Source organism: Lutjanus erythropterus, chromosome 19 (assembly GCF_056507025.1).
Source record: "Lutjanus erythropterus isolate fLutEry1 chromosome 19, fLutEry1.hap2, whole genome shotgun sequence".
NCBI classification, from domain to species: Eukaryota; Metazoa; Chordata; class Actinopteri; order Lutjaniformes; family Lutjanidae; genus Lutjanus; species Lutjanus erythropterus.
In genome coordinates, this window is record NC_139335.1 from 15614098 (window position 1) to 15640141 (window position 26044).

Genomic DNA, 26044 nt, shown 5'->3' on the forward strand with positions numbered 1-26044 from the left:
ATATGTGACTTTTTTAAAGCCCTCACCGTCAACAAGCTATCAACACACCATCCTCATCTCTGAGGCTGCAGGTTCAGACGCCCCCACCCAGACTCACCGAGCACTTGCTCCTGCACCAAGCTGTCGGGGTCGTCAAGGTGCAGGAGGAGCTGCTGGAAGAGGAACTGCAGATGGGAAGCGCAGAGCTCAGTGTTGTAGTCTTTGGTCAGGCTGGACAGCCACAGCCCGATAGCCTGAAGGGCGACGCCACGCACCTCCTCGCTGCCATCATCCAGACGCTTCAGCAGCTCTGTGGAGAAAAGACAGCCGCATACAAAACACTGATTTACAGGATTAGAAGACGAAAATCTTTGTGTTAACTTTGCTGTTGAGTGAGTCAGTTAACTTTTTAGACTGGAGTGTGTTACTGTGTATTTCAGCTAATTTGTGGATTGAAATTAACTTACTTGACAATGTTTCCTGTCAGTGCAAGCAGACATTACAAATTAAGACAATATTTCTCCAACAGCCAGTATGCCATTATTATTCAGTTATCTTATCCACATAATTGATGTGCAGTTACACAGAATTAATTCTGAACAAACTAGTGAAAATGTAGTGCATCAATTTGCATAAGAGTGTTAGTCATATACCGGGGTAGATCTTGTTGAGGGCCTCAGGGTGCAAACTGGTTCCTATGAGTTTGAGTATGGTGGAAAGAGAACGACAAGCCATCAGTCTGCCCATCTGAGAGTCTTCTTCCAGAGCTGAAAACACCAGGGGACTCAGCTTCTCCTCTAGACACAGCAGCTGCACACAGGACAGAAATGTTAAATGGCAGGCTTACGTGTTTACTATGATTTAATATGAACTTGTATAATTCAAACTCATTAAAGGAGACACTTGTCTGCAGCTTCTGCCTGTGGCCACAAAAAGTTAGCCGGCAAATATTCCTCGTAGCTGGTCCCTTGTGGCCACCAAGTTTTATCCCAGAGAAGTCCAGATCATTTTTCAGAAAAAATGTCTTCAGAAAACACCACATTACAATTAAGGGGGGATGTGTAAAATTGCATTAAGTTGTCTTTTCTGTATCGTTTGTACATAAGATTGCATTTGGGTCACCAAAAATGTACCAAATGTAGGTGCTTTGTGCCCCATGGGGTCACTTAAAAATATTAGCGTCTTTCCCACAGTTTAAAAATAAAAAAATGTTCCTCATGTAGATTTCAACAATAGTAAAATATCACCTGAAGCATGACAGATTCACATCAGGTCTGGATCAGTTTGTACAGACATACGGGAATGGAGCCCAACTTCGACGTCCAGTGAAGACCAATGTTTTCATCACACCAACAGATGAGAAACAGAGGAAATGGACAAACAAGGTGAGCCTGAGTGCGCTGAGCCACAGGCCAAGAGGTGATGGCTAAAACCTCTGTCACGCTGTCTGTTTGCTATCGAAACCGCGCAGGAGAAACAATAAAAAAAAAAAGAGTGAGTGAAGTGGGAGGGAAGGAGACAGAAAGAGGAGGAAAATTTGGCAGAGAAGTAATCCGGCATTACATCAGTGACAATCTGAGGGTGCCAAGTGTAACTGGAGCTGTTAATTGTTTTCACAGGGAGTCAAGAGGAAACAATGTCCTTCTAAATGAAAGGTTGTTTGAGTTGCCCGTGGAAATACACACATAACCCCCTGTTGTTATACCCGTCAAGACATGTTGTTTACTTCATCTCAACTGCAACCTAATTTTGAACCCAAACTGAAAGAGTAACACGGTCCTATTAAGTCACCACATTTCCAGGTTTTCTACTCTTGTGAGGCCGTTTGGGCGTCATTAGATAGTAAAAGTTTGATCACACACACCCACTCCCACACTCACATTGTCCCCCAGCTGTTTGCTTTGCCTTGTAGTTAAAGATGTGTGAATAGAAGAGGTGTGTGAGCCGGTTTCAGCTGGTCACTCTGCACACGCGAGGGCAAACACAGCCAGATGTGCATGTGTGTGAGCACACATACTGTAGCTGGGCACATGCTCCGACAGGCAGGTGCAAGGGCATGTCCCGGTGATAGTTCCTACCTATAACAAGGGCTCGGAACAGTGGAGGCTTTGTTCCTCAGGGACAAAGGTATGTGAACCCGCTTGCCCCCACGTACACCTGCTACCTGACGTGGCCAACTCTTTCAGCCAAGGAGAGAAAGATGGCGGATGATAAATTTTCCTAAATGGCCAAGAGGGGCCTTCTATTTTGATGTGAAATGGACAAAACAGAGAATTTGAAGTAAATGTCAACTCCTGGTGGAGTTTAAGAATGCACTACCAAATCTTTTCCTTTACAGCTGAGTCAATAAGAAGCGTTTCTGCAGATTGGAGATCAGGAGTTCTTACTACTGGAGACCTCTAATATCCGGTGCTCGCATCCAATGGTTATGAGTCCCTTTGCACAGGTGGAATAAGAGTAGATGTAACCACTGTGTGTTATACATGCCTTTGTGCAGGCAGATGAATTTGTAGATGTCGCCTCTGCAATATTTATGTATGTGTGTGGGTGTACCTGTCCAGGTGTGATGGCCCCTCCATGCAGCAGGGCCAGCAGACAGCTGAGGGCTGCAGTGCGGACGGCAGCAGCAGTGCGGCCTGCACGCCACACCAGGTTGGGCAGCAAGATGTCGCACAGGAACTTCTCTGACTCGTCACGGAAATGCCTGGAAAGAGGCAGAGAATAACTAGAATTACCTAATGGTTTAATAAAGTACACTTGAATATTGTGACTTTATGTTTTGTGATACTGTATCAATTTTCGAAACACTTTATCGAAATAAGCAAAGATTTGTGGTAGTGGTTCATTCCGTGTTGTGTTTAAACCCCTGACCACTAGACAGCAGTCTTGTTATCCATCCTCACTGTCTTGCTTGTTCTTGAACAACAGACTGTTTTTAAATCAAATTTTATGCATATAGAGGGGTGTTCTTTATGACAGTTTTTCCAAAATCAGACAAAAAATTGCAATATATCACCTTGCTTACAGTATTGCAATATATTGCAATATACTGAACTGTAACCACTGTACTATGATATGAATCACATCACAAGATTTTTGCCAATACGCAAAACGAATTACAGCCTCATGGGTGTATCCCTCCACCAACCAGTGACATTGCGGTTTACATCCATGTTTGTCCAATATATAATATATATATAATATATGTTGGATTCCAGTGAATAATTTCCAGTGAGAAACACGCATAATGTCACAGTGAAGTTGACCTTTAGCTTCTGAATTTTTGAGTTATGTTGGAAAACATGCTCTGCGAGGTAAAGGTGACTTTGACATTGGAACTCCAACTTCTAATTGGCTCATCCTTGAGTCCAAGTGGATGTTTGTACCAATTTTAAATAAATTCTGTCCAGGTATTCCTGAGATATTGCATTAACAAGAATAGGGCTGGGCATGAGATCACAGTCACCTTTGACCCTAAACCACCAAGATCTAATCAGTTCATCCTTGACTAAAAGTGAATATTTGTGCCACAGAACAGGAAATTCCCTCAATAGGTTCTTGAAATTTCACACTCAAAGAATGGGACGGACATACAGGAAAAAAGGGCAATAAAATACAGTATAATAAAAATATGGAAACAGAATGGGGCAGAGAAAGACACTTTGTAAAGGAGGCCATTTGTATATTTCATTACAACTAGCAAACATAGCATTCATTTTGAAGACAAGTGAATGATCATGGCTGTTGGGAATTTAACTGCAACCAAAAGCTATAATGCAGTCATTTTCCCACACTTGTTCTAAGACAGAAGGGGTGGAATTGGGGGCAGTGGAGGAGATGCAGGAGGCGAGGAGTGCAACATCTGGGTGTCCTCCTTTCCCTTCTTGCACGCTTTTCCACGCTGGCTTAGGCCCTCTGACATCCTCTCACACACTACCAGAGTCTGTACTGCCCAGCTCCAGCAGCTCTGGTAGCTGCCTCCAGCCTCTGGCTGCTCAGCTGGTGTCACAACAAACTTGTCATGACTTTATTTCATGAAGTGTGCTGTGACGTTTCAGTGCCAGTAGGGGGAGACTGCGTGCCACTCAAACAGCAAGGACTGTGCTGCTGTCTTAGCTCTGTCTCTTTGTCTTGACAGGTGTTGACAGGTCGTCATGAATGACGCCAGAAGATGGAAAGACATATTTCCACATGACAGGGATGATGTCCAAAGGAAAGAAGAGCTTGACTTTAACCTTCACTTGTATTTCTGTGCAGATTGATGCACACATGTTGCCAGGGAATTTTGACTGTACATCTCATGGGTCTCTACACAGTGGAGCTGTCTGTGTTTCCACAATGATCACAAAGCAGCTGCAGAGCAAACAAAACTGTCTCTCACGCCACAACACAGCACAAATTTTACGTCTTAACAAGTAATGGAGTTTGTCATCAAGCAAGACTGGGAAGGAATTCAATAACATCGATTATCAGGTTTCAGCAAAATGGTTATATAATCTTATTTTGTACTTTATTCTGTACTATGTTCTACAAACCTCTAAATCACTGATTGTTATTTAAATTTGTGCATTCAAAGAATCAGTCCTTCCAAGATTTTGCAGGCTTTTTTGGGGGGATTGTTGCAGACTAAAATGCTTGATTTCACAGCAGCTTTTCTGAAAAATTGTGACACGTTTCATGACATGAGGTGTTTGCAATTTGAATGCTCATCGCTAGATGCCACTAAATCCTACACAGTGATCCTTTAAAGAATCTGTCAATATGTTAGAGTGATGTCTTTCCTAGAATATGTTACTGAATACAGGGTCCTTTTAGATATATCAGTTTTGTCCTCTTTCATGTTATAGAACATCTTTTATCTAGAAATTTACTGACACAAGGAAAAGCACATTTGAAATAAGAGGAAGTTCTCACTCAAATAGTTTGCAGTGCAATTTTTTTTGTTTTATGTCTTGAAAGCTGACATTAAGACCAAAGACAGACGCTGCTTGCATCTCCCTTGTTAAGTGGCACGTGATTTCGGCCTGCCACATCCAGGGAAAAAAGGATAAACTTTCATCTCTCACACATCACCTTCTACTTAAATTTCACATCCAGCTTTTTAATCACAGCATACAAATCCACATGAAACAAAAATTGTGTGTATGTGTGTGAGGATGAAAGGCAGTTGCATGTACACAAACTTACTTTCCCTTTCTGCTTGTTCTATGGCGGAGCTGTCATTATGTCATTTTGGTTGTAGAACAAAGAGCAGAGGTTTTCTCTATGACTATCATTGTCCTCTTGATGACATATAGCGTGTGCGTGTGGGCTACAATCTGCTGAGCAAAGATCAGGCCATAAATCATGAATGGAGGGATAAGATGAATGGAAATATTATGGCATACCGCACAGCCCCACATACTGTAAGTTAAGCATTTGGTTTGAAACCTTTTGAAGGTGTAACATGATTTCTGTCTCCTGATGGTCCTATGATTACCGCAGATACAGCTGAGGAATGAGAGAAGCAGTTAGCAGCACAGGTGGCTGCACTGGGAGTGGGGAAGAGACAGAGGCGTCTTTTGTCTAATATGCACATTTATGGATAAAATAATCTGATGAAAGCTGAAAGCAGAGTTCCAGTTTCCACGTTTCTGGCAAAAGGTGGCGGAATGTTTTGGCTTAAGAACACTTTTTCAGCTATATAGGATGTTACTTCATCTTGCGTTCTCTACACTGCTGCCAGGCCCATGTTGAGGTACAACCCCACATTCCTAAAAAGTTAGGACACTGTGTAGAACATAAATAAACACAATATATGATTTGCAAAACTTTTTGACCTATATTCAATTGAATACAATGGAAAGACAAGATATTTTATATTCCAACTGATTAACTTTTTTTGTAAACATACACTTATTCTGAATTTGATGTCTGCAACATGTTCCAAAGAATTGGGACAAGGGCATGTTCACCACTGTGTCACTAATTGTTAAAAGTTTAAAAAGTTTTCAGAGGTTTTCAAAGTGAAATTCTTTATCATTCTTGCTTGATATACGACTTCACTTGCTCAGCAGTCTAGGGTTTGTTGCCACACTTTGCACTTCATAATGTGTCACGCATTTTCAATTGGTGACAGGTGTGGACTGCAGACAGGTCAGTCTGGTACACTTACTAATTATTTTACTACAAAGCCATGCTGCTGTAACACATGCAGAATCTGTCTTGGAATTGTCTTGCTGAAAAAGGCAAGGAAGTCTCTAAAAAAGATGCCGTCATATGGCAACATAATGTTACTCTGTGTGTGCCTCCAGCATCAATAGTGCCTTCACAGATGTGATAGTTAGCCACTTGTATTTAATTAAATACAAGCCAAGAATGATTTGCAAATCATTGCATTCTGTCATTCTGTCTATTTAAACAACGTGCCAACTTTTTTGGAATTGGCATTGTACTTTCAACTTCTCAGCACACAAAGATTACCCGTCTATCCCTCACATTAACCAATGGAAACACCTTCCAACCCTCGTGGTCATTTTGGCTATAGGGCTAGGGTTAGTTACATGCTGCACAGACGTCTCTATGGCAACCCCATGGACACGGTTTGTCTTTCTGATCGACAGCAGCAGCTGCTGTGATTGCTGGGACCCAGAGAGGGCCTCAAGCTTAATGCATTCCCTCAGATTAGAGGTCTGAGCCCGGCCCGAAGCCTGCACAGCTGAGGGCTTGAAAAGTGGACCCTGGAGGGTGAGGGGGACCGCAGAGTGTAAGCACCCACAAACAGGAGCTCCTCGCTGGGTGTCAAACATCACTCCTATCCTTCCTCATTGGGAAGTAATTAACTAATTTGAGTTGGTCTCTTTGGGAGTATCAGCGAGACTATTTTGATTCAAATGGAACTCCTTGTGGCGAGTTTGTAATGGGGTTTATTATTTCTCAAGTATGATAAACTGTATCACACCTGGAATATATCCCTATTATCTATCACATGACTCTACCCGAATCTTCTGCAAGCCCTACAAAAGCTGATAGGGTGCTGGTGACCTCATGGAAATACACTATTGCATTTTTATGTGTGTGTATTTCTAGTTATGGTCCCTTGTGGGTGTGGTGCTAATTTGCAGATTAACGTGAAGCAAAGTCTAAGAATATAATCTGTGCTAATATCAATGACTTGGAAAAACTCAGACTAGACATACTCAGACAACTGGCTGAGTTAAAAGCTCAAAGTAACATCATGCGGTGATGAAATGTGTGATGAAAAGTAACCTGCAATTTAGCTGCTGTGTGCTTTAACTATCTGTGCGTGCATCTGTGTGTGTGTGTGTGTGTGTGTGTGCATGTGTCCCTCTCACCCCCGGGAATCCAGTGTGTTGGCTGCATCCAATAGCAACTTAGCAAGCATTGTGAAGATGCTCATTCTCATCTCTGGGTCTTTGTCTGGTTGGAGGGAGCAGCGAAGCAGAGGCATCAACTGGTTCACAAACTCTCCGATCACTGGACCTATTAACACACACAATTTTGCATCACTATTGACTTTTCTTAAAAGAGTATTTGGCATTTTGTGTCGTTATTGGATACTTTAGAGTGTAGACATAGACCATGGTCCCACCCATCTTACCTTTTTTATTATTGAGTAAACTGACAAACCATGGCTAATATTTTATGGATATTTCATATTATATTGAATGCAAAACACAGAACAACTGATATTCTGTACAATTAATCCAAATAGTTAATGTACAAACTGCATAAACTTTGTGTAAAACAAATTATGGGATAAATTTTGAGCAGATTACTTCAGGTGAATATTGCATCATTATGTATTTTATTTAATAGGCTTCTTTTTCAATAAATTCAGTGTTTTCTTCTCCCAAGCTCTCGGTAATTGTTCTGTCAGCTGTGTGGTTATTTTAACTGTGTACTTTTCTGATTCAGCACAATACCGTTTAGCAGAGAGTGAAGGCTCTGTCAATATAGCTTATGATCAGGCCTCCAATGTGCCCTTATCCTGTTAGATTTTTTTTAAGTGTGAGAATCAGTCGGATTTGTCCAAGCTGTTCATAAACACATCAGACAGACAGCCGATTGTTGAGTGTCACTGTCAGACGTCAAATACAGATGTTTTGAAGTTTCAGATATTTCAGTTGGTAAACACAGCAAAAATAATGACAAAATAAGGAAATAAAAAGACTTCAACAATAAATTACAGTGATATAGAAAACAAATATGGGGAGAAAAGGGGGAATTACATGCAACAAAGGTCCCCAGCTTGAGTCAAACTGGGAATGCTGCGGGGGCATGTGTCTTAACTCGTGCACCAGATGCCCCTGCTATTGCAATATGATTATGATGTGATTGAACCTCATGTGTTCAAGCTTTGGATCTTCACATCTGCAGTACTTCAACCTGGATTCTTTGTTAGAAGTCTTTCTAACTGTCACGTTGCTGGGTCTACAGTTAAATTCATTCTGTAACCACTCATTTTCAGTCTAACCACTAAACAATAAACCTACCCTTAAAAACAACAGTGAGAGAGCATTTTTATTTATACATTTTCTTAATTTTTCTTTTTCAGGGCTGACAGTCAAAAGTCAAACAAGAAAAAACCTTTGCAGACTTTTTTTTTAAGTTTAGCAATGACCAGAGGGCTTGAGTTATTGAGACCTCAATGGACTGGTGAGACAGTGACACAGAGCTCAAGAGGAAATGAGACATAAAAAAGGTCTTTGTGTGACAGAGTGTTTCTATACAAGAGTCTATTACAGGAAAAATGAGAAACTCACAGTGCAAGTATTCCCAGTTACACTCATGCCCACATACACACACTCACACACCCACCAACAGTCTGACTGCATGTTTACAGAGCTATATATAGTGATCTGCATGTGTAATGAATGATAAGTGTCCATGCCCTGTTTGGACGGTTTGAATTGTACAGACGTGAGAGGAGACAGAGGAAATCCTGAGACTGCCCGAGGGTGGCGGCCAGCATCATGAAGAGATATGAGAAAACAGACACAGAGAGACCTATTTCATCCAACCGGAATGTGTGAATCAAAGGGTGTGTCATTTTAACCAGAGGTGTTAGAGGACACGTCTGCAGGTCGCCGCACAATGACCACAGATCTAACAAGCTGGAGGAAATTTCACTACACTAATAGAGACATTTTCATGCCAGCTGAAGAACAAAAGGCTGTCAGGAGGATATGAGAGGGCAATAATTATTCCTGTCTCCAACAAACACAGATGGAGCGCTCGAAAGGATGATGATCAAGCGAAAAGACCAATTCTCAGTTGTCAAATTAACTACCGTCAGTTGTTCAGCAGAGGGCCAATTTCCCTGAATCATGTGCACATCAAACAAAGCAGCCACATGCTGCCTGTTCGTCTGCCCATCATAAAGTCCTTGGGTCCTGTTAACAGACCAAAGATAAACCTAGGGAAGCTTAGAGCAGCATTCAACATGGCCAAATACCACACACACAGACACACACACACAAAGCTTCAAAGTGGCCTTGATCTAGGGGAAGGTCAAGAGCAGGCTGCTGTGCAGCTGTTTGATGTAGTGACCTGCATGGGGATCACTGAGTGGACTTAGAATGGACTGGTCAGTTAGCTGTGGGAGTGTGTGTGTGTGTGTGCGTTGGTGAGGCGGGGGGGATTAGAGGGGTACCCAGCTTCCCTGTCAATTACAAAGAGAGGGGAGGGAGGGTGAAAGAGATGGAGATGAAAGTGCGGCACACTGAGTTGCTGATGATGGAGGATTATATGGTATAGAGAGAAGTAAAGTGAAGTCTCAACACCAAAGACAGGGTCACAGCTTTTTAACCCGCTGCACCACACACACACACACATTAGCATGGACTAACCCCTCTGAACAAGTCTGAGACACACTGGCTACCTGACAAACAGAGAGAAAGACTGGGATTTACAAAAGTCAGCGAGCCAACTGGTGCTAATGACAGTCTTTTTCTGTGTGGGTGTGTTAAACCATGAGCTTCTCTGCTTGAATAACAGAATATAATAAAAAATTATTCCACTACATTTCTGAATGAGGGTCACTGATGGATCATCCATTTTTAACAACAACAATGGACTGGAAGCATACATCCATTGGGGCGTCAAGCAGTAAATCATATTGATTTCAACCTCAAACTGTGCATCATTTGACAGCCCGCCTATCTATCAAGTGGTGCTGACATTTACCCTGACCACCCCTGAAACATACATGTCCAACTTTTGATGCCTGCACAGCTTTCAGGAGCAATGTCGCAACTAGGATGTTTTTTGTTCCTTATACATGTGCAGGTACTAGAGAATACACTATGTTGTTGAGTTACAAAACTGAGTTGCTGCATGAGAGATTCACAATTCAACAGCCAAACAAAAACCTTCAACCAAGGCCTGTAAAGGTGCTGCCACTCACTCAAAACCTCTTGCAGGGATCATCTGTGCTTCTGCTTTGACAGCTGCTGTGTTTGATGTTCCGCCTTGATGACGGATTATGTGTGAACAGGACAAACAGCTTGTTGCCTAAAATATAACATCTGCCTACACATGTTGGGGAAAGAATGGCTTCACAAACATGAAGTAATGTTTAATAAAACATGATAGAGATTGTACAGTCTCACCCACTTGCTGGTGTGAAATGGACCCAAACAGCATGTTCACACTGATGACTGATGTAGTGATTATCTCATCATTAATAGGCCATTTGATTTCTCAAACCTTACTTTATTTCTTTGACCGTTACTATGTCTCTATACGTGCTAACTTCAGCACCTGCTGTATAATTTGGCAATGTCTTGTGCACATTCAGGCTTCACTTCTCACCTGATTGCATGACTATGATATGCAGTTGGAGTCTCTGTGGGGAGTAACTGGACCAGGTGTTGACAGAGGCAGCCAGCCAGTCCAGCAGCTGGCCCATATGCAGTTTATAGAGCTCCATCACCGAGTCCAGGCCCTGCACCTTACACAAGAACTGTGTACTCTCCAAGGCCTGTGGGAAAGGGAGGGATAGGTGGAACAAAATGTTGATACATGTTTAACTTGCTGTCTTTTTAATGATTTAGTCAAAAAACAACACAGAGATGGAGACAATCAGGTGGGATGAAGGCTAAATGAACGGTGGATGAGAAAAAAGTGATAACAGAGCAAAGAGTATTGTGCTGAAGTTAAAGAATTAATTTGAGGAATTCTTCAGGTCACGCTCACACAGGAGGAACAAAACACATCATGTGAAACCATGGGAAGAACAACAGTGCAGACATGACAAGGTCCTACACATTAAACCACTCTGACAGATACACAGGATGTCACAAAGGCACAGGAACCGACAGAAACACACACACACACACACACACACACACACACACACACACACACACACACACACACACACACACACACACACACACACACACACACACCCCAATAAAGCTGAGTTGGGAGGAAAAGGCAGGGATGAGAGATAGGAGAGCAAATAATTAGCTGACTCTTTAGGGCAGGGGAACTGACCTTAAGGGCACTTCATAGTTCCCTTCATAGTCCCTTAGGGATGGACAGGGACAGAGACAATATCTGAGTCACAGACCGGACCCCTCAGCAGAGAGCTAGACAACTCTGAGCTGTCCACTGATGGGAAAGACGTGCCCCTTTTCTGGGAAAACAAGAAATGCGTTTCCTCTGGATCCGGGAATGCCCGAGGCCATTCTCACCCTCCCTCTCTGCTTCTTAATCCATTCCTTCTCATCTCCTCTCTAACATTGCTCCCTGTCTGGACGTATGCTCAGATTCAGACAGACAGACATAAACACACACACACACACACGCGCGCACACACACACACACACACACACACACACACACACACACACACACACACACACACACACACACACACACACACACACACACACACACACACACACACATTGGTGGCCCATGTGGTGTCTGGTAAGCGTTGGTGCCAATTCCTTCCCGCTCCTCTCCCTGTCATTAGCCTCCTACGGCGACGAGCAGTTTGGCGACACGTTGGCCTCAGACACTGTTGGCTTGTCACTGTTCCTGTTTGTACCGTTGCATTTGGAGGATGACCACAACATGGAAGCTTGTTACTTGCACATCATTTTGTGACCTGAGGAGGTGTTATGGAGCCACAGATGGGGCTGGGCCGATGACACACACACCTGCTAAGAAACACAACTCATCTCTCCCTATTTGCTTTTTTTTCTCCTCCATTTCTGTCTGTCCCTCTTTATCTCCACCTTTCACCCACCTCCTTTCACCCAGGACTGGATTTAAAGTTCCACTCCAAAGGTGCAATTTCAGCTCCCCTGTCTGTAAGTGGGTAATTATACTGTTGGCCATGCCCACTTTGAACTCCTACAAATGCTTGCATACCTCAAATAGCTCTCTTGCTTCATAAAACCTGCTTACCTTTCTAATAAAAAAGCATGGAAAAATGAAAACTGAAAGGGGAGGGGAAGATTTTACTACTCAACCTTTATTCAACTGAATACAGTACAAAGACAAGCTATTTAATGTTCAAACTGATTAACTTTTAAAAAAAACAAAAAAAAACACACTTATTCTGAATTTGATGCCTGCAACTCATTCCAAAGAAGTTGTGATGGGAGCATGTTTACCATTGTGTTACATCACATTTTCTCAGTAAGTGTGTTTGGGATGTGAGGACACTAATTGTTGAGAGAATGTATCTGGGGTTGCATCTTCATACTTGCACTTATTTTCTCACCTTTTTGCTGAGATGTGGCTCAGTGGAGAGGCTCTGGACAGTGACCAGCACCTGCAGCAGCTGCAGGCTAACTGAGCCACAGTCTGACTCACACTGACGCAGCAGCATGTCCACGCAGGCCAACAACTGCTCCAAGTACATAACCTGGGAAAGAGGGAGAAGTATTGTAAGATTGTCTTGTCTGGTTTACAGCAAATGTGAACCCTGTGAGAAGGATTTGACTTGAATGTTCACCCCGATGAACCCAATCGCAACTTAAGTCCTTGTGATGTCCTCTTTCTGCCCTTCTCTCAGTCTCTCTCCACTTTCTACACAACATCCACAGAGTGAACACTTTCCATAACCAGACACGAGTGTGTGTGTGTGTGTGTGTGTGTGTGTGTGTGTGTGTGTGTGTGTGTGTGTGTGTGTGTGTGAGATTGCTGTCACTTGTCAGCCAGTGTTGTGGTGAGCTCATGTTTAGACAAAGACCTGCGGTTCAGTCTAATTTCTATGCCATCACTGGGATCATGGCCTCTTTTCCTGTTTTCTCGCAGCCTGTCATTAGGGCTGGATGGAGGAGGAGGGGGTTGAGGGGGTAGATGGAAGGTGTAAGTGTGTGTGAGAGAGAGTGTGCATTTTTGTATGTGAGGGACTAAGAGCAGGCAAAGCACCCTCCAGGTGTTTGCTTTGGTCTGCTGATGAGGAGTTGGATGGTGAGGGGGGACTCAAGTGTGTGCAAGAAAGAAACACTCAGTGCAACCTCCTCATATGCTCCCTCGCTCAAAACACACACCCACTCACTGAGCTTGTGTGACAAATACCAGAACTCGTTCACTAGGGGGCGTACTCTCTTTTCTAAACTTTGAGGAACTATTGTACAGCACAGATTGCCATTAATCTGGAAAGAAAACAAGTGTTAAGCCAAGTAAAGATGCTGAGAGCGTAAAAAAAAGCCAAGGCTTGTGAGTAGGAAGGAGAGCTCAGGGACTTCCAGTCTGCGCAAATGTTTTTATTTTGCAATGTGTTGAACACACACTGGAAAAAAGCTTGTTGTACGCATCTCAAGTCCAGGGTGTTAGTTAAGTGTGTAAACACATTTTTTTGAGGCTAAACTAAACTTCCATGCAACCCTGAAAAACCACAACCTGCCCCCATTTCTTCAGCTGACTTGACTCAAAAATATGTTAACACTTTGTGACATCCATCATTACTAAACGGTAAATTGATAGTTAATAAAACTTTAGTTATTAGTTATTTTACTGTTAATAAATATTCAAATAATGTTAATATATGCTCTATAAACCATGTATTTTAGCAATTGGCAAGTTTTAGAAACATAACTTGTAACTTTATAATGGCCAGCAAAATAATGTTTATAGATGTTTTACAAATCACTTATTAATCAGATGAAACTAATGTTAAAATAACACAAATTAAAGCATCACTAATAATTAGTTAACATAGTTAATTATCATTTCATTGTTAACAGTGAAATAAATATTATTTGAAGTTTAATTACCTATCAATTCACCATTTATTATTGATGGTTATTATAAAGTGTTACCAGAAACACTTAAAATAGCTTGCCTATTGCACTGTGTGCTCTTGTTTGAAAGTGTTCACACACTCATTGATGGGGGAAATCCCTGCCTGTGACCGAGCCATTAGCTAGCACATAAACACAGCAGGAGCTCCAGGGAGGCAGTAGTGGAAATACCGTGACAAACGGTGGCAGACACACACACACATTAGCGTACACATACGTGGACATGGATATTATACATGCCCAGAAAACAGCCATTAGAGCTGGTTGAGGGAGAGAAAGAGAGAGAGCGGAAAAAGTGGTGCGGTGTAATGACTAGGTGGACACCTGGAGCAGGGTGAGATACACCTGGTTTCATTGGCCTGGGCACGCTCCAGAGGCCTCGTTACACAGTGTGTGTGCATCTGTCCACCACTGGATACATCAATTACACACACACACACACACACAAACACACACACACACACACACATACACACACACACACACACACACACACACACACACACACACACACACACGACTCCCAGCCGTACCAGGCGATGGATTCCTATCCAGTGGGGAGCCCACCCCCTGCAGCTACTGATGTTGCTATGGCAATGGGAAAACAAACACTGGCAGTGCCTAGGATGCCGACCCCTTGCAACTCAGGTAAAATTTGCTCTCCCGCCTGTCTTCTCCGCTCTTCATCTGTCGTTTGGTGGAGCGAGGAGCAGTATGTGGCTGTCAGTCATGACAGACGGCAGGCATGCAGGAAACACGCCGATGTATGGCGGTGCGTTTGCGTGTTCACCAGAATACTGGTCATTGTGACGCAAGTGCACAGACAAGATGAAAAGACACAGAGCCGTCTTTTCTCCCCGCTCTCCTGCTGATCTGTTCCTCTGTTTTCACCACGACAACAAAGTCACTGTTAACAAGCCTGGCTGTGAATATGCCTGTTAAGTCACTGTCATATGCCTTTCTTCCTCTCTGTTGGAACTGTCCTTACCAATGTACTCCAGCCCTGCAGATGTTGTGAAGCCCCTGTCACCATGGCAAACCTCAACACAGTGATACTCAGCTGTGTAAGGTGTGTGTGACAGTGGGGATCTACTAATGCTCTATGGAATGCCCCTTTAAAAAGACATCCGTATGTGATTCATCAGCAAAAACTGTTTAAGCTACACAGGGTACCTCAGAACACGGTGGCCTCTCTAACCACTGGCTCGCCTTTCATTTTCCCTCAAACCCATGACATCATCTTCAGTTTATGACCAATATTTTTATTTTTCACCGAGCATCTGCCATTTATTTTTGTAAGCTGTCTTTTTCCCTTACTGAAATAAAGAAAAGAAAACAGGGACTTGAAAGAGTCGGCGAGGTTAAGTTGTGCTGAAGTATCATATATCAGTTTCCAGATCTTCAGCATGTTCCCCAAACTCCCCATGGGGCCCTGCAGCTCCCCCTGCCTCTCTTCACTTTGAAGATTATTTATATTTCATTTCTTAACAGGGTTCATTTTGTCCAAGTCAAACTTTTTCCTCTCTCTCTGCCTTTGGTTCAAGTGGCACATAACTCTCCCAAGTTGGATCCAAACGTACATATCTTTAGAGTTATTAAGATGCCTCATTTTAAAAAAGGAAAATAAAATATGAGCCTGCAATTTAGTCTTTGTTGTTTGTGTGTCTGCAGGCATTTAAACCATTACTAAAAACAAGTAAGTCAGTCCCATATGAAGGATCTGAGGGCTTATTAACACTTTGGATTGAGCTAATGTTTGGTATATTCCAGGTGAGGGTTTCAGCACAGGGAGAAAGAAGGATGCAGGTGCTCCTGTCTCCAGTGGTGTTATTTACAGCCACACAGTGATCCAGCCCTGCTCCCTCCTATGAACCCTGCCTGTTGTTGAAGAATGCTGCAGGTGCTTTATCTGGGTGAGCTCCTGAATCACAACGCTACGTGCTTTACCCTCAGACACTGAGACACAGTGAATGACAGAGGGAGATAGATGGAGAAACAGACAGAGAGGAAGCAGAGGTCTGCCTCCATCTGTGCGACAATGTGTGACCGTCCCGTCCTGTTAGTTCTCTTTCTGGTTGACCCCTGTTGGATAGCGATGACGGAGGACAGAAGGGGGTCAGTTTCCCTCTCCATTTATCACCGGCCTTGACCAGGCAGGCTTTGAAATTTCATGGATGCTTTTAATGGTGTGGCTGAACTATGGACCTTACACATGGCCATAAAAAAAACAAAGGCTATGCGCTGCCTTGTCTGTTCAGAGAGGTCAGAGTGGCCACGCAGGGGTCACGTGAAATTAGTCAATTTTTGTTATTATTATCCCAGGGAGGAAATTCTTGCAGGCCTCACAGGGAGGGGGATGGGGTCATGGGTATAGGTGAGTCAGTAGTGTGGCAGGATCAGAAAATAGCTCTCTACCAGACAACTGTTTTTTTTTTATTCTGAAAGGGAAACATTTGGTGCAAGAGGAAAGGAAGCAGGGAAGAGTCTGCTCCAGACTTGATGGGATTTTTCCACTTGTGGACTGTTATTTGCGGAGAAACCCAAAAGGCATTTTTATCATTTCTACTACATGAAAAAATAAAAAATCTTGCAGCATTGTGGGTGCACATTTCATGGAGTTGTTTTGATCGTAAACGTGAAATGTAAGATTTAAAAAACACCACGAGGCCGGACCATCACTTTAGCAGGGTCTGCATTTTAGAGAATTACTCAACAGCGAACCCACTGAACTCTCCGTGTACAGTAGACCTATTGAAAAGTCTTGAAGACTCTTCAACTAAAGCCCCTTCAAGAGATGTGGCATCTTATCACGAAACCTATTTCCATAAGGGACAAATTAGGCAAGAAATATACAGTGTGACTGCTGCACTGTCACTGCCAAAAATAAGAGTCTTAAGGTACACAAGGAGAGGAGAAAATGACCTTCTATGACACTGCCAAGATCACCTAACAAGACTGGAAAAGAAAAACAGCTGGGGCACACAGATCAGGAAGGAAAATCAAGACATGGCAACTTATGAGGGCAGAGAAAACCTGGCAAAGCTGTCATCAAAACAAGTCAGACTTTAATGTTTTAATTTAAACAGCAACTCTTTCCCCTTCAGAGGTGCTGCTACTCTAAGCTACTGGAGCTACTCTATTAACAACAGTAGAAGGATGTGGTTGTACTGGGTGTGAACAGATGGCATTACTGGCAAAAAGCAGTCATTCTCAGGTAAATAAGTTAAAAACAGGTCAACCACAACCAAATCCAAGCATCTCCCTGCTGACCTGTTGATATTCCTGGCAGACGTCAGACCTGGCCAGTGTGTTGGCGATCTGTTCAAGATGTGGTTTAAGGAGGGGTTTGGGACAGCCTCCCAGCACCGCGGCCAGCACCTCGAGAGGGGCCCATGGGTGAGATGAAGAGGAGGGGGCCGTCACATGATCCAGCAGCAGCTTGAGGAAGACGGCAGGAGGTACAAAGGTCCCCAACAGTTTAGCAGCTGCCAGGCACTACATGTGGGTACAGAGAGACACAAAGGCGTGAGGGAGCATAAAGGAGGATCAGAACAGGAAATATTCTTTTTTTAATCTGCCAGCCATCAAAGACCAGCAGAATCCGCCAATGTAAACAGGCGCATCCCAAGTCCTTGATCCTCTAGACTGAGAACGGTCACTACAAACACTGACTGAAAGCTCAACAGATGCGTCCTGGAGTGATTATGTCAAGTAACAACTGAAACAAAAGAATTCTACTGTGTCAGACAACCCACCTGGTCCAAAAATGGGAAATACAGTATGACAACATCCTGCTAATCTGATGACTAAGCTCTCTGGGACTCACATTGTTGACCACGTCCCTCTCTGTGTCGGTGCAGGCCCGGTAGAGAGTGGCCAGGAGAGGCTGCAGATGCTGGGTGCTGTGGTCCTCGGCGTGGAGCAGCAGCACAGACAGCAGCTGAGACGTCCTGACGCGTGTGGGCACCAGCCAGTCAGTCACGTCGTGGGTAATGGCCGGCACAAGCCTGCCCAGGTTTCTCACCACCAGCTCTCTGCAGCCCAACCCTGGACGCTCCACTGAAGGGGAAAAAGAACATTCGCCTTTGTTTACTCTTCTCCTGTTAGAAATCAGTTTCTGATGTTCTGAAAGTCATTTTCTCTCAGCCTGCCTAGCAAACACCTGGCACCTTGTTTATAAAAGGTAAAACTGAATATTGTCTGTTTGGATTTTTTTATGATAACTTCTGGAATTTTGTAATCTACAGCCCCAATTCCAAAAAAGTTGGGATACTGTGTAAAATGTATCTGACTTGCATTCAAGTTGTGACGTCCATGATTTCTACATTTTAAATTCAGCACCCCTCTGTCCTCCGCCCCACCTTATTCTCCTTCTCCTATAGAGACACTAATGAGAGAGGAAGAGAGGACTGAAGGAATACAGAGATAAATCAGAGAAACACACCAGGACAAGACAAAACAAGCCCCCTCTCTGGTCGTCTTTCACTGTCTGACAGTGACCTCTTCACACTGGGAGGCCCGGCAGATTTATGATGGCAAGAAAGAGAAAGACAAAGAGGGAAACAGAGCCTCTTCCTTTCCTTTCCTGTCCCCAGGCAGAGCCCATATTCATCCACCTTGTCACATGTGTAGCTGTGGAGCATGTATAGGAGCTTTAACGAAGTAGTGGCAGTGCTAAAGAACTGTACCACCTCACACTGACACACATACACACACAATGAACTGAACCTGGCCCTATAGGCAAGCCATGGTGACCATGTTCAGGTTCACACTCATTCCCGACCCCGAGGCAGACACTGATCTTTCCAAGCTGGTGCCTGCCCTGAAACTAGGCTGTCATACACAACATCAGTTCAACTGTATGTTATAAGCTTGGACAGTTGTAATAAATAGGGATGATTTAATGCAGCAAGTGATTACATTCACGTTCGAAATTTACATTTGACCGGTGGCAGGGATTTTATTATACAAGGGGAGAGACCAGTGAAGCCAGTGCACCTGGAAACTGGAATTCAGACACCCATTCCTTGGATTTCACCTGAATTAATCCTTCAAGAAGATAAGCCAATAAGATAATCTTACAGGATGTAAGAAAGTCTGCACCGATAGCCTGAGCTTAAGATGGATCCTGCCAAGTTTATTTCACCAGGAAAACATCAGGTCTGTCTAGACAGTCTAGTCCTCCCATCACTCAGTTCTACACAAAGTTTCTTCCTCACTGTTTTGTTGAAAAGTAGCAACAATGGATGCTAATAAGAGCTTTGGGTGGGTGCAGTAATAGTATCTCTCAATGCTATCACCTTATCCTGCAGTCTGTAGGCTCTCCTAAATGTGTGTGTCACAGCTGCAGATGTTGATCCTGAACAGCCAGAGACGGTTGACTTTTGTAGGATTTGTGTATGTTGCTCAGGTACGTCGCTCTGCTTCAAACTTGCACTTTAAATGTCATAAAACTGAACTATGACTGTTCTTCACTGATTCACCAACAATGAAAGTTCTTCTCTTTGCATCTCAGCTCCTAATAATTAGGACACTGCCTTGCATGGTAGCTTGATGTTCTCTGTGTGTGATTGAGAGGCAAGTTATAAAGCAGTTTGGATAAAAGCGCTATTTAAATACAGACTACAGGTGAGTAGTAAGTTCAGATAATGACAACATTATATCATAGGCTGGCAGTCCTCTGTAGCAGCCACTGGTTTGACTCCACCTGCATCCCATTTGCTGTGTGTCATCCCCTCTCTCTACACCTTTCCTGTTAGATATTCACCTGTCCCTATCAAATAAAGGCAAAAATGCCCCAAAAATAATCTTAGCATTGCACTACATCTTACTGATGTGTTTGTTTTGTTTTCAAAAACTAAGTTAAGGACATGTGACCAAGCAGCATATAATATTCAATAGTAATTTAATGTCCCCACCATCTTTTTCAGTTTCCTTGAGTCGGGTTTGATAGCACCGATTCCAGAAACTCACACAGTATATTAACTGCACTTCTCTTTGAAACTGACCCACTTGATACTGTGATAACTAAATCTAATAACTGGGGAGAATAAACCAAGCCAACTGTGACTGACCTCCTGGTGGGTAGAAGGGAGGAGGGGAGAGGAGAAAGTCCATCTTGTCCTTAATGTCGTCCTCATTCTCCTTCTCCCACTGGGCCCCTGCCTGCTTCCATAAATCAGCTGCTAGAACGCTACAGAAGAATGGCATTATTATTACAATATTATGATTGTATTTTACAATTATACACTGTAGATATTTAGGTAATGTTTCCTTGTATCATTTAACTCACCCATGTGATATCTGTAAAATATTACCATACAAACTTAGAGAATTTATTGGGTTACATTGCATTATAAAGCAAAGAGCAAAGTGTGTCAGTTTCCACTTTTACCTTATTTCTGGGATCTCATCACTGATGCTGCTCAGTAAGAGTGGGATGAGTTTGTGGAAATAAGAGTATCTGTCTCTCAGGTGAAGTAGCCAATCACCAACAACTACAGTCACAGCTTTTCTCACCTGGAACAGAGGAGAGCAAGATAGAGAAAGCAGAATTGAGCATGATTTTCTCAAGAGGTCAAGTCTTGATGTCTTGAACCCAAAGGGAACACGCTTTCATTCTGAAGACAAACGTAGGTCCTGGGAGCTCTGGAATAACTCACAGTAATAAGCGGGACATGTACTGAAAGAGCGAGAGATCTAACAGTGCTTTAAACTGAACCTGTGGTGAGTCGTCGAACAGCCTCTGTGCCAGGTGAGAGAGTACATCGTCCACGTTTTTCCCAGTGCCGTGCTGAATGACAGCCCCGGTGGCTTCGATGACAGACACTCGTACCCGGGAGTGCTGATGAGGAATGGTCTGCATGAGAGGCTTGACCAGACTCTCAGCCTGCATGTGAAAGTGCTCTGAAGAAAAAGAGGTGAAATGCACTTGAGTCCATTCAATCTGGTTACAATAGAGATGGATGATAACACTGATGTAATATCAAGACTTGGATACAAAACTGGATACAACCTGGGATTTTGGTTACTATAACATTATATAAACAAAATGTATAAATTACTGCGGTCCAGTAACATAATTAGTTGACTGAAAGAAAAGTAATTACTAAACCAGTGGTTCAGTCCATCTTAGGGGTTGCAACAATTCCTTTTTTTTTTTTTACTTTTGTATGACTGGAAAGATTTTACCTGATCAGGCATCTGAATTCAGATAAGACAAGGAAATACAAAATTGCAGACTTGACTTTAACTGACAGATTAATTGATCATATTAGTTGTAGCCCTGATTGAGACAGGCAATGCAAGTCAAGTACAGTAATTGGAATTAAAAAACTGCAACTTTTTAGGGACATTAATGATTAATGAAATGCAATTCTCACTTTACCAGAATTTTTAATTTTGTGACAATACTAGTGTTAAAAATACCTTTTTTTGATACTGTGGTAAAAAAGAAAAATGTCCTAGGTACACAAAATGAGATGTGTAAACTGCACACAGTCCTGGTACAGACAAGGTTAGATTATTTTTCATAATTTTGGTACTTTCAATATCATAATGAACAGATACTGTATAATTTAAGCATGTGGTGTTTAAGTATCATTTCTTTGACAACCTTACACTGTAATGCAATCAAATACAACAGCTCTGCCATAAACTCTGCCTTAACAAAGACAATAATGTTCAGTTAGAGCAGACAGGCAGAGCAGTCGTATTGGATCACATTAGACTGTACAAGTGCACCTACTGAAGTGGCCAGTGCGTGTAGTTCAGCCACTGTGTGTAAGTGAGGGTCAGGCAGCTGCGCAGGACAGGAAAGAGAGCTTTTTCCATAGTAAACATGTCTGCGTGCGTCGAAACCATGGCAACAGACTTCACCAACAGCAAAAAAATTAACGAACCTGGCACACTCTTCGCAAAGTTTATAGTGCATTTGCAGCTTTCTCTTTTGACATCTGGGAAAGGGTCGACGATGGTTTTCTGCAATATACTGATCATTTCGTTGAGATACGGCGCTAAATGCTTCCCGCACACCTCCACAGTCAAAGTCAACATCTCCACGGCCGACAGCCGAAGCTCTTCCGCCGGCTCCAGAATCTCTTTCTCCCCGAGCCTCTGCGCCAGACAGGGCATGAGATAAGGCAGCGACTCCTCCGGTTTAGGCACACAACGAATAAACTCTGTTAAAATCGCTATCGCCGTTTCTCGGCATCTTTCCATCGGGTCTGACAGACATTTGAGGAGAGGCTTGAGGAGGGCGGAGAAAAGCTCCTGTAGGACTCCACTGGAAAGTCCTTTATCTACAGTCTCCCTCTTAATTAACTCCAGAGCCCTCTTTCTTGTCGACTTATTGTCTTCATTTAGACAGTTTAAATGTCTAGCGAGTCCTCGCAAAACTTCAGAAGCAGCATGCTCGTCTCCGGCCGCCATCGCTGCCATCTTGACCGTCGTTATGGCAACCTGTAGCTGCACGACAAACAAACGACTGCTTTACGATAGCTTCCGATTCAAAATCTAAAACTTTATTCGCACTCACAACACACACTCTTATTTCAAGCTCTCTCCTCTTTCAAGTCAAAATGTTCACATTTGTGTCGACAAAACTGAATGAAAACGACATAAAAATACGAAATGAATTGTTTCATATAACGCCAAATTGCAATTACAATTTAAATGACAATATAAATTTTTAAAGGGAGCAAGATAGACACAAGCAAGATATTCAGATGCCTGTCATTTGTATTCGTATGCATATGTATCTGTATCGCTGTGGTAGGGAATAAGGGTATTTCACAGTATAGTCATTATTCCAGGACATAATCAAGACATCAAGACTTGACACTGTCAACACGTGGCACTTGGGTCAGTCCATTGACCTTAAAATAGTGTGTAAATCTGTGGGTTTAGGTTGATTGAATGAATATTAATTGAGATTTTTCTGCCTTATTTGAAAGAAGGGCTAACAGATGTGTATTGGAAACATTATAATATCTCACTCACCCATTATTAATAGGGATATTGGGACATCAGAAAAATCCAAATCCCACTGTTCCAATCAGCTGCAACTGTACCTGTGTGGAAATATCCATAGTGTCAAAGTTTATTCCACCTTTGCTTTCTTGTGCCAGGAGCGCAGGGATATCCTGCCCAGTCCCGCCCCACAGCAGGACTCGCCTATCAGCTGCGTCCAAGTACTGGACCTTCATTAAATCACCGGCGAGTTCAGGCGTTGGCAGAATGACAGCGGATTTACCAGGAGGACACACAGGAGACACTTAAAGCGGGTCGTCTCTAAAGCAGCGTCATGCAAATAGTTTATTTTACATTAAAACTTGCAAAAAGTAATACAATGATGTATATGAATACAACATGAACAGTTAATGACGTGCAGATATGTAACTGGTTATGATTTACACTGAAACACCTTTGTATGTCATAGATCATATTTGTTTAATCTTCTATTTTCTGGATTCTAATAAACACGCACTACAGCTGCTCCAGCTGTCATGCTGACTGATCTGTTAAAGACGATCTGAAAGCTGTGATCCCGCCCCATGCACACTTTACAGGTCTATTGAGATTTATTATGAATTATAATTATATTAATAATTCCTTATTCATGATTATATATATATACACACACACGCTGTTTAACATAAATGAAAGGTTTTTAACTTTAATATTTACACTTTATTGCTGATCTAAAATATGTTCAAAGGACAATTTGCTAATTAACATTCCTGTGTGGGGAAGACTTAACATAAACGATGGTGTTTTCTGATTGTGGAGATGTGTGTGCTTAGGCCAAACACACCTGATGGTATCTTGTGCAGACAGACTGACTGCAACTTGTTTCAGGTTTTCATTTTTTTCCCAGCCTGCAGATGTGGCAAAAATGGCAACTGCACCAGTGTAAAATAGATTAACCCAGACTACTTGTTTAATACAACTGAAATACACCCACTTCATCCTCAGTGTTTTTTGGTTTTTTTAGAGTGGATGTTTCCTTTAAATATGTTTTACCTGCAAATGGGCCGGCGCGTGCTCGCTGCTGCTGGCCTCGAGAGAGCGCCGCTGCGGTCGAGAAGATGACAGATTGACGTCATCGGGACTGACGCAGAGAGAGCAGAGAGGCAGAGCAGCAGCAGCAGCAGCAGCAGCAGCATCCCATCCGACAAACGGCACCTCACCAATCCGCCGCCACCAGCGAGGTGTTTTCTCACTGAGCATCCTACAAAAACAACGGTAGGGACACCAGCGCCAGCATCGACCCGGGCCGTGTTTTTATGAACACGGTTTAACGGTGCAGACCAGGCCCTCGATAGCGTTTACGCCGCAGTATTTCCCCCCTTCGTTGTGGTTTGGTTGTCATTGTAAGGTTAGCAAAGCTAGCTGGGTTAGCTGTCTGTTAAACAGGTGCTGAGTTTCATCACTAGATCAACAGTAAACATGGTAAAAATTATCATATGTGGGCACTGCTTTGCTGTTTGCTGTGAGGGAAGTGCACTCGGTAGATGTCATGTCCTGAAGTCATGACCGATTTTGATTTATTATGTAGTAAAAAGCCACATCGTAGACGTGATTTCCCTTTGAGGAAGTGGTACGGAGTAGTTAAAAGCTACACCTGCTCAGCTTCCTGGCTTGCTATGAGACACATACTGCTGTTATTTGACAACACTATAGCCTGACATAATCATAACTGTTGTCAGATCGCTGTATAATTTGCTTCGCCTCCACCTGCTTAAGTGTTTACTTTTACAAATGACATTATAACCATTAAAGCCCTAGTATTGAAAAGGTTCATGCTCAGTTCATGCCCATTTTCATCCACAAAGCATATCTGGTCATGCACTTGTAATGCATCAATTGTGCATGAGGAGTGCACCCTTAGTAAATGTAAGCAAGTGTAATGTCCTCCTTATGTCACCTGCATTGGACTGGGCAATATGGTTATAAATAACATTGTGATGTGTGATATATATGTTGGCTTATGCATTTTCCTTAACATAAAATATCGTAAATCCTCCAATAATGATGATCTTACAATATATGATGCATTGCTGTAGATTAAACTACTCAGCTGTATATAGGCGTAAAAGTAGTGCTGGGCAATATGGACAAAATCAAATATGACAATATTTTAGAGGGTTTTAAAAATATTAACACAGTGAGATGTTTGATAAATAATCAGTCTGGTAGGTTTAGGAAATTGCATCACATTACTGTAATGCAGCCTTTAAAACCAGGAAAAAACAACACCTACGCCATGCGAAACATCATGTCTATTTTGGCTAACCAGCCAATATAATACCTCACAAATCAAGGTACTGCATTTAATCACATCAGTGCAAAAATCCTAAAAATTCAGGGCATTTCTGCAGCACTACAGTACTTCAGTCTAATGCTGTTTTGTCACACAATTTTCCCTCATCAGAAAATCGGAGCGGATATTGCATTTGGCCATGTTATGATTTCAGTAATATTTCAATTTATTAGGCAGTCCTAGTGTAAACACAATATCTCTGTTAGCATTTGACCAATTTATCGTCTCATGGTGTGTATTGTCATGTATAACTCATGTACCAACTTTATTATTGGTATTTACAAAGTGATCTTTTCTAACTAAGGAAGGGAACATACACATGCAGAAATTATCCCCATCATACACTGTCTGCTTAGTGCACAGACAAGAGTTCATGTCATGAGGTCCTTGATAGGAAACATAAACAACAGGGTGTGAATTATTCACTCACCTCCTTCCCACGATCCATTTTTCCTCCATTCTTTCCTCTTAT

General features: G+C 42.6%; 2 protein-coding genes across 2 annotated transcripts in view; one reads left to right on the forward strand and one right to left on the reverse strand.

The window, feature by feature from the left end:
* The window catches only part of dnaaf5 (dynein axonemal assembly factor 5), a 28459-nt gene extending 5761 nt beyond the window's left edge, over window positions 1–22698 (reverse strand). Inside the window, exons 1-12 of the mRNA XM_084744890.1 lie at window positions 22151–22698; window positions 20971–21155; window positions 20644–20768; window positions 20324–20442; window positions 18076–18308; window positions 17520–17744; window positions 12722–12865; window positions 10795–10963; window positions 7314–7461; window positions 2533–2683; window positions 633–789; window positions 98–289 (exon numbers count right to left, since the gene is read on the reverse strand). Of these exons, the coding sequence (XP_084601016.1) occupies window positions 98–289; window positions 633–789; window positions 2533–2683; window positions 7314–7461; window positions 10795–10963; window positions 12722–12865; window positions 17520–17744; window positions 18076–18308; window positions 20324–20442; window positions 20644–20768; window positions 20971–21155; window positions 22151–22688 (2386 nt within the window). The 5' untranslated portion in view covers window positions 22689–22698. The remainder of the gene's footprint in view (window positions 1–97; window positions 290–632; window positions 790–2532; window positions 2684–7313; window positions 7462–10794; window positions 10964–12721; window positions 12866–17519; window positions 17745–18075; window positions 18309–20323; window positions 20443–20643; window positions 20769–20970; window positions 21156–22150) is intronic.
* A 1534-nt stretch (window positions 22699–24232) lies between these two features.
* The window catches only part of prkar1b (protein kinase, cAMP-dependent, regulatory, type I, beta), an 82562-nt gene continuing 80750 nt past the window's right edge, over window positions 24233–26044 (forward strand). Inside the window, exon 1 of the mRNA XM_084744458.1 lies at window positions 24233–24494. The gene's annotated coding sequence lies outside the window, so the exon portion shown is untranslated. The remainder of the gene's footprint in view (window positions 24495–26044) is intronic.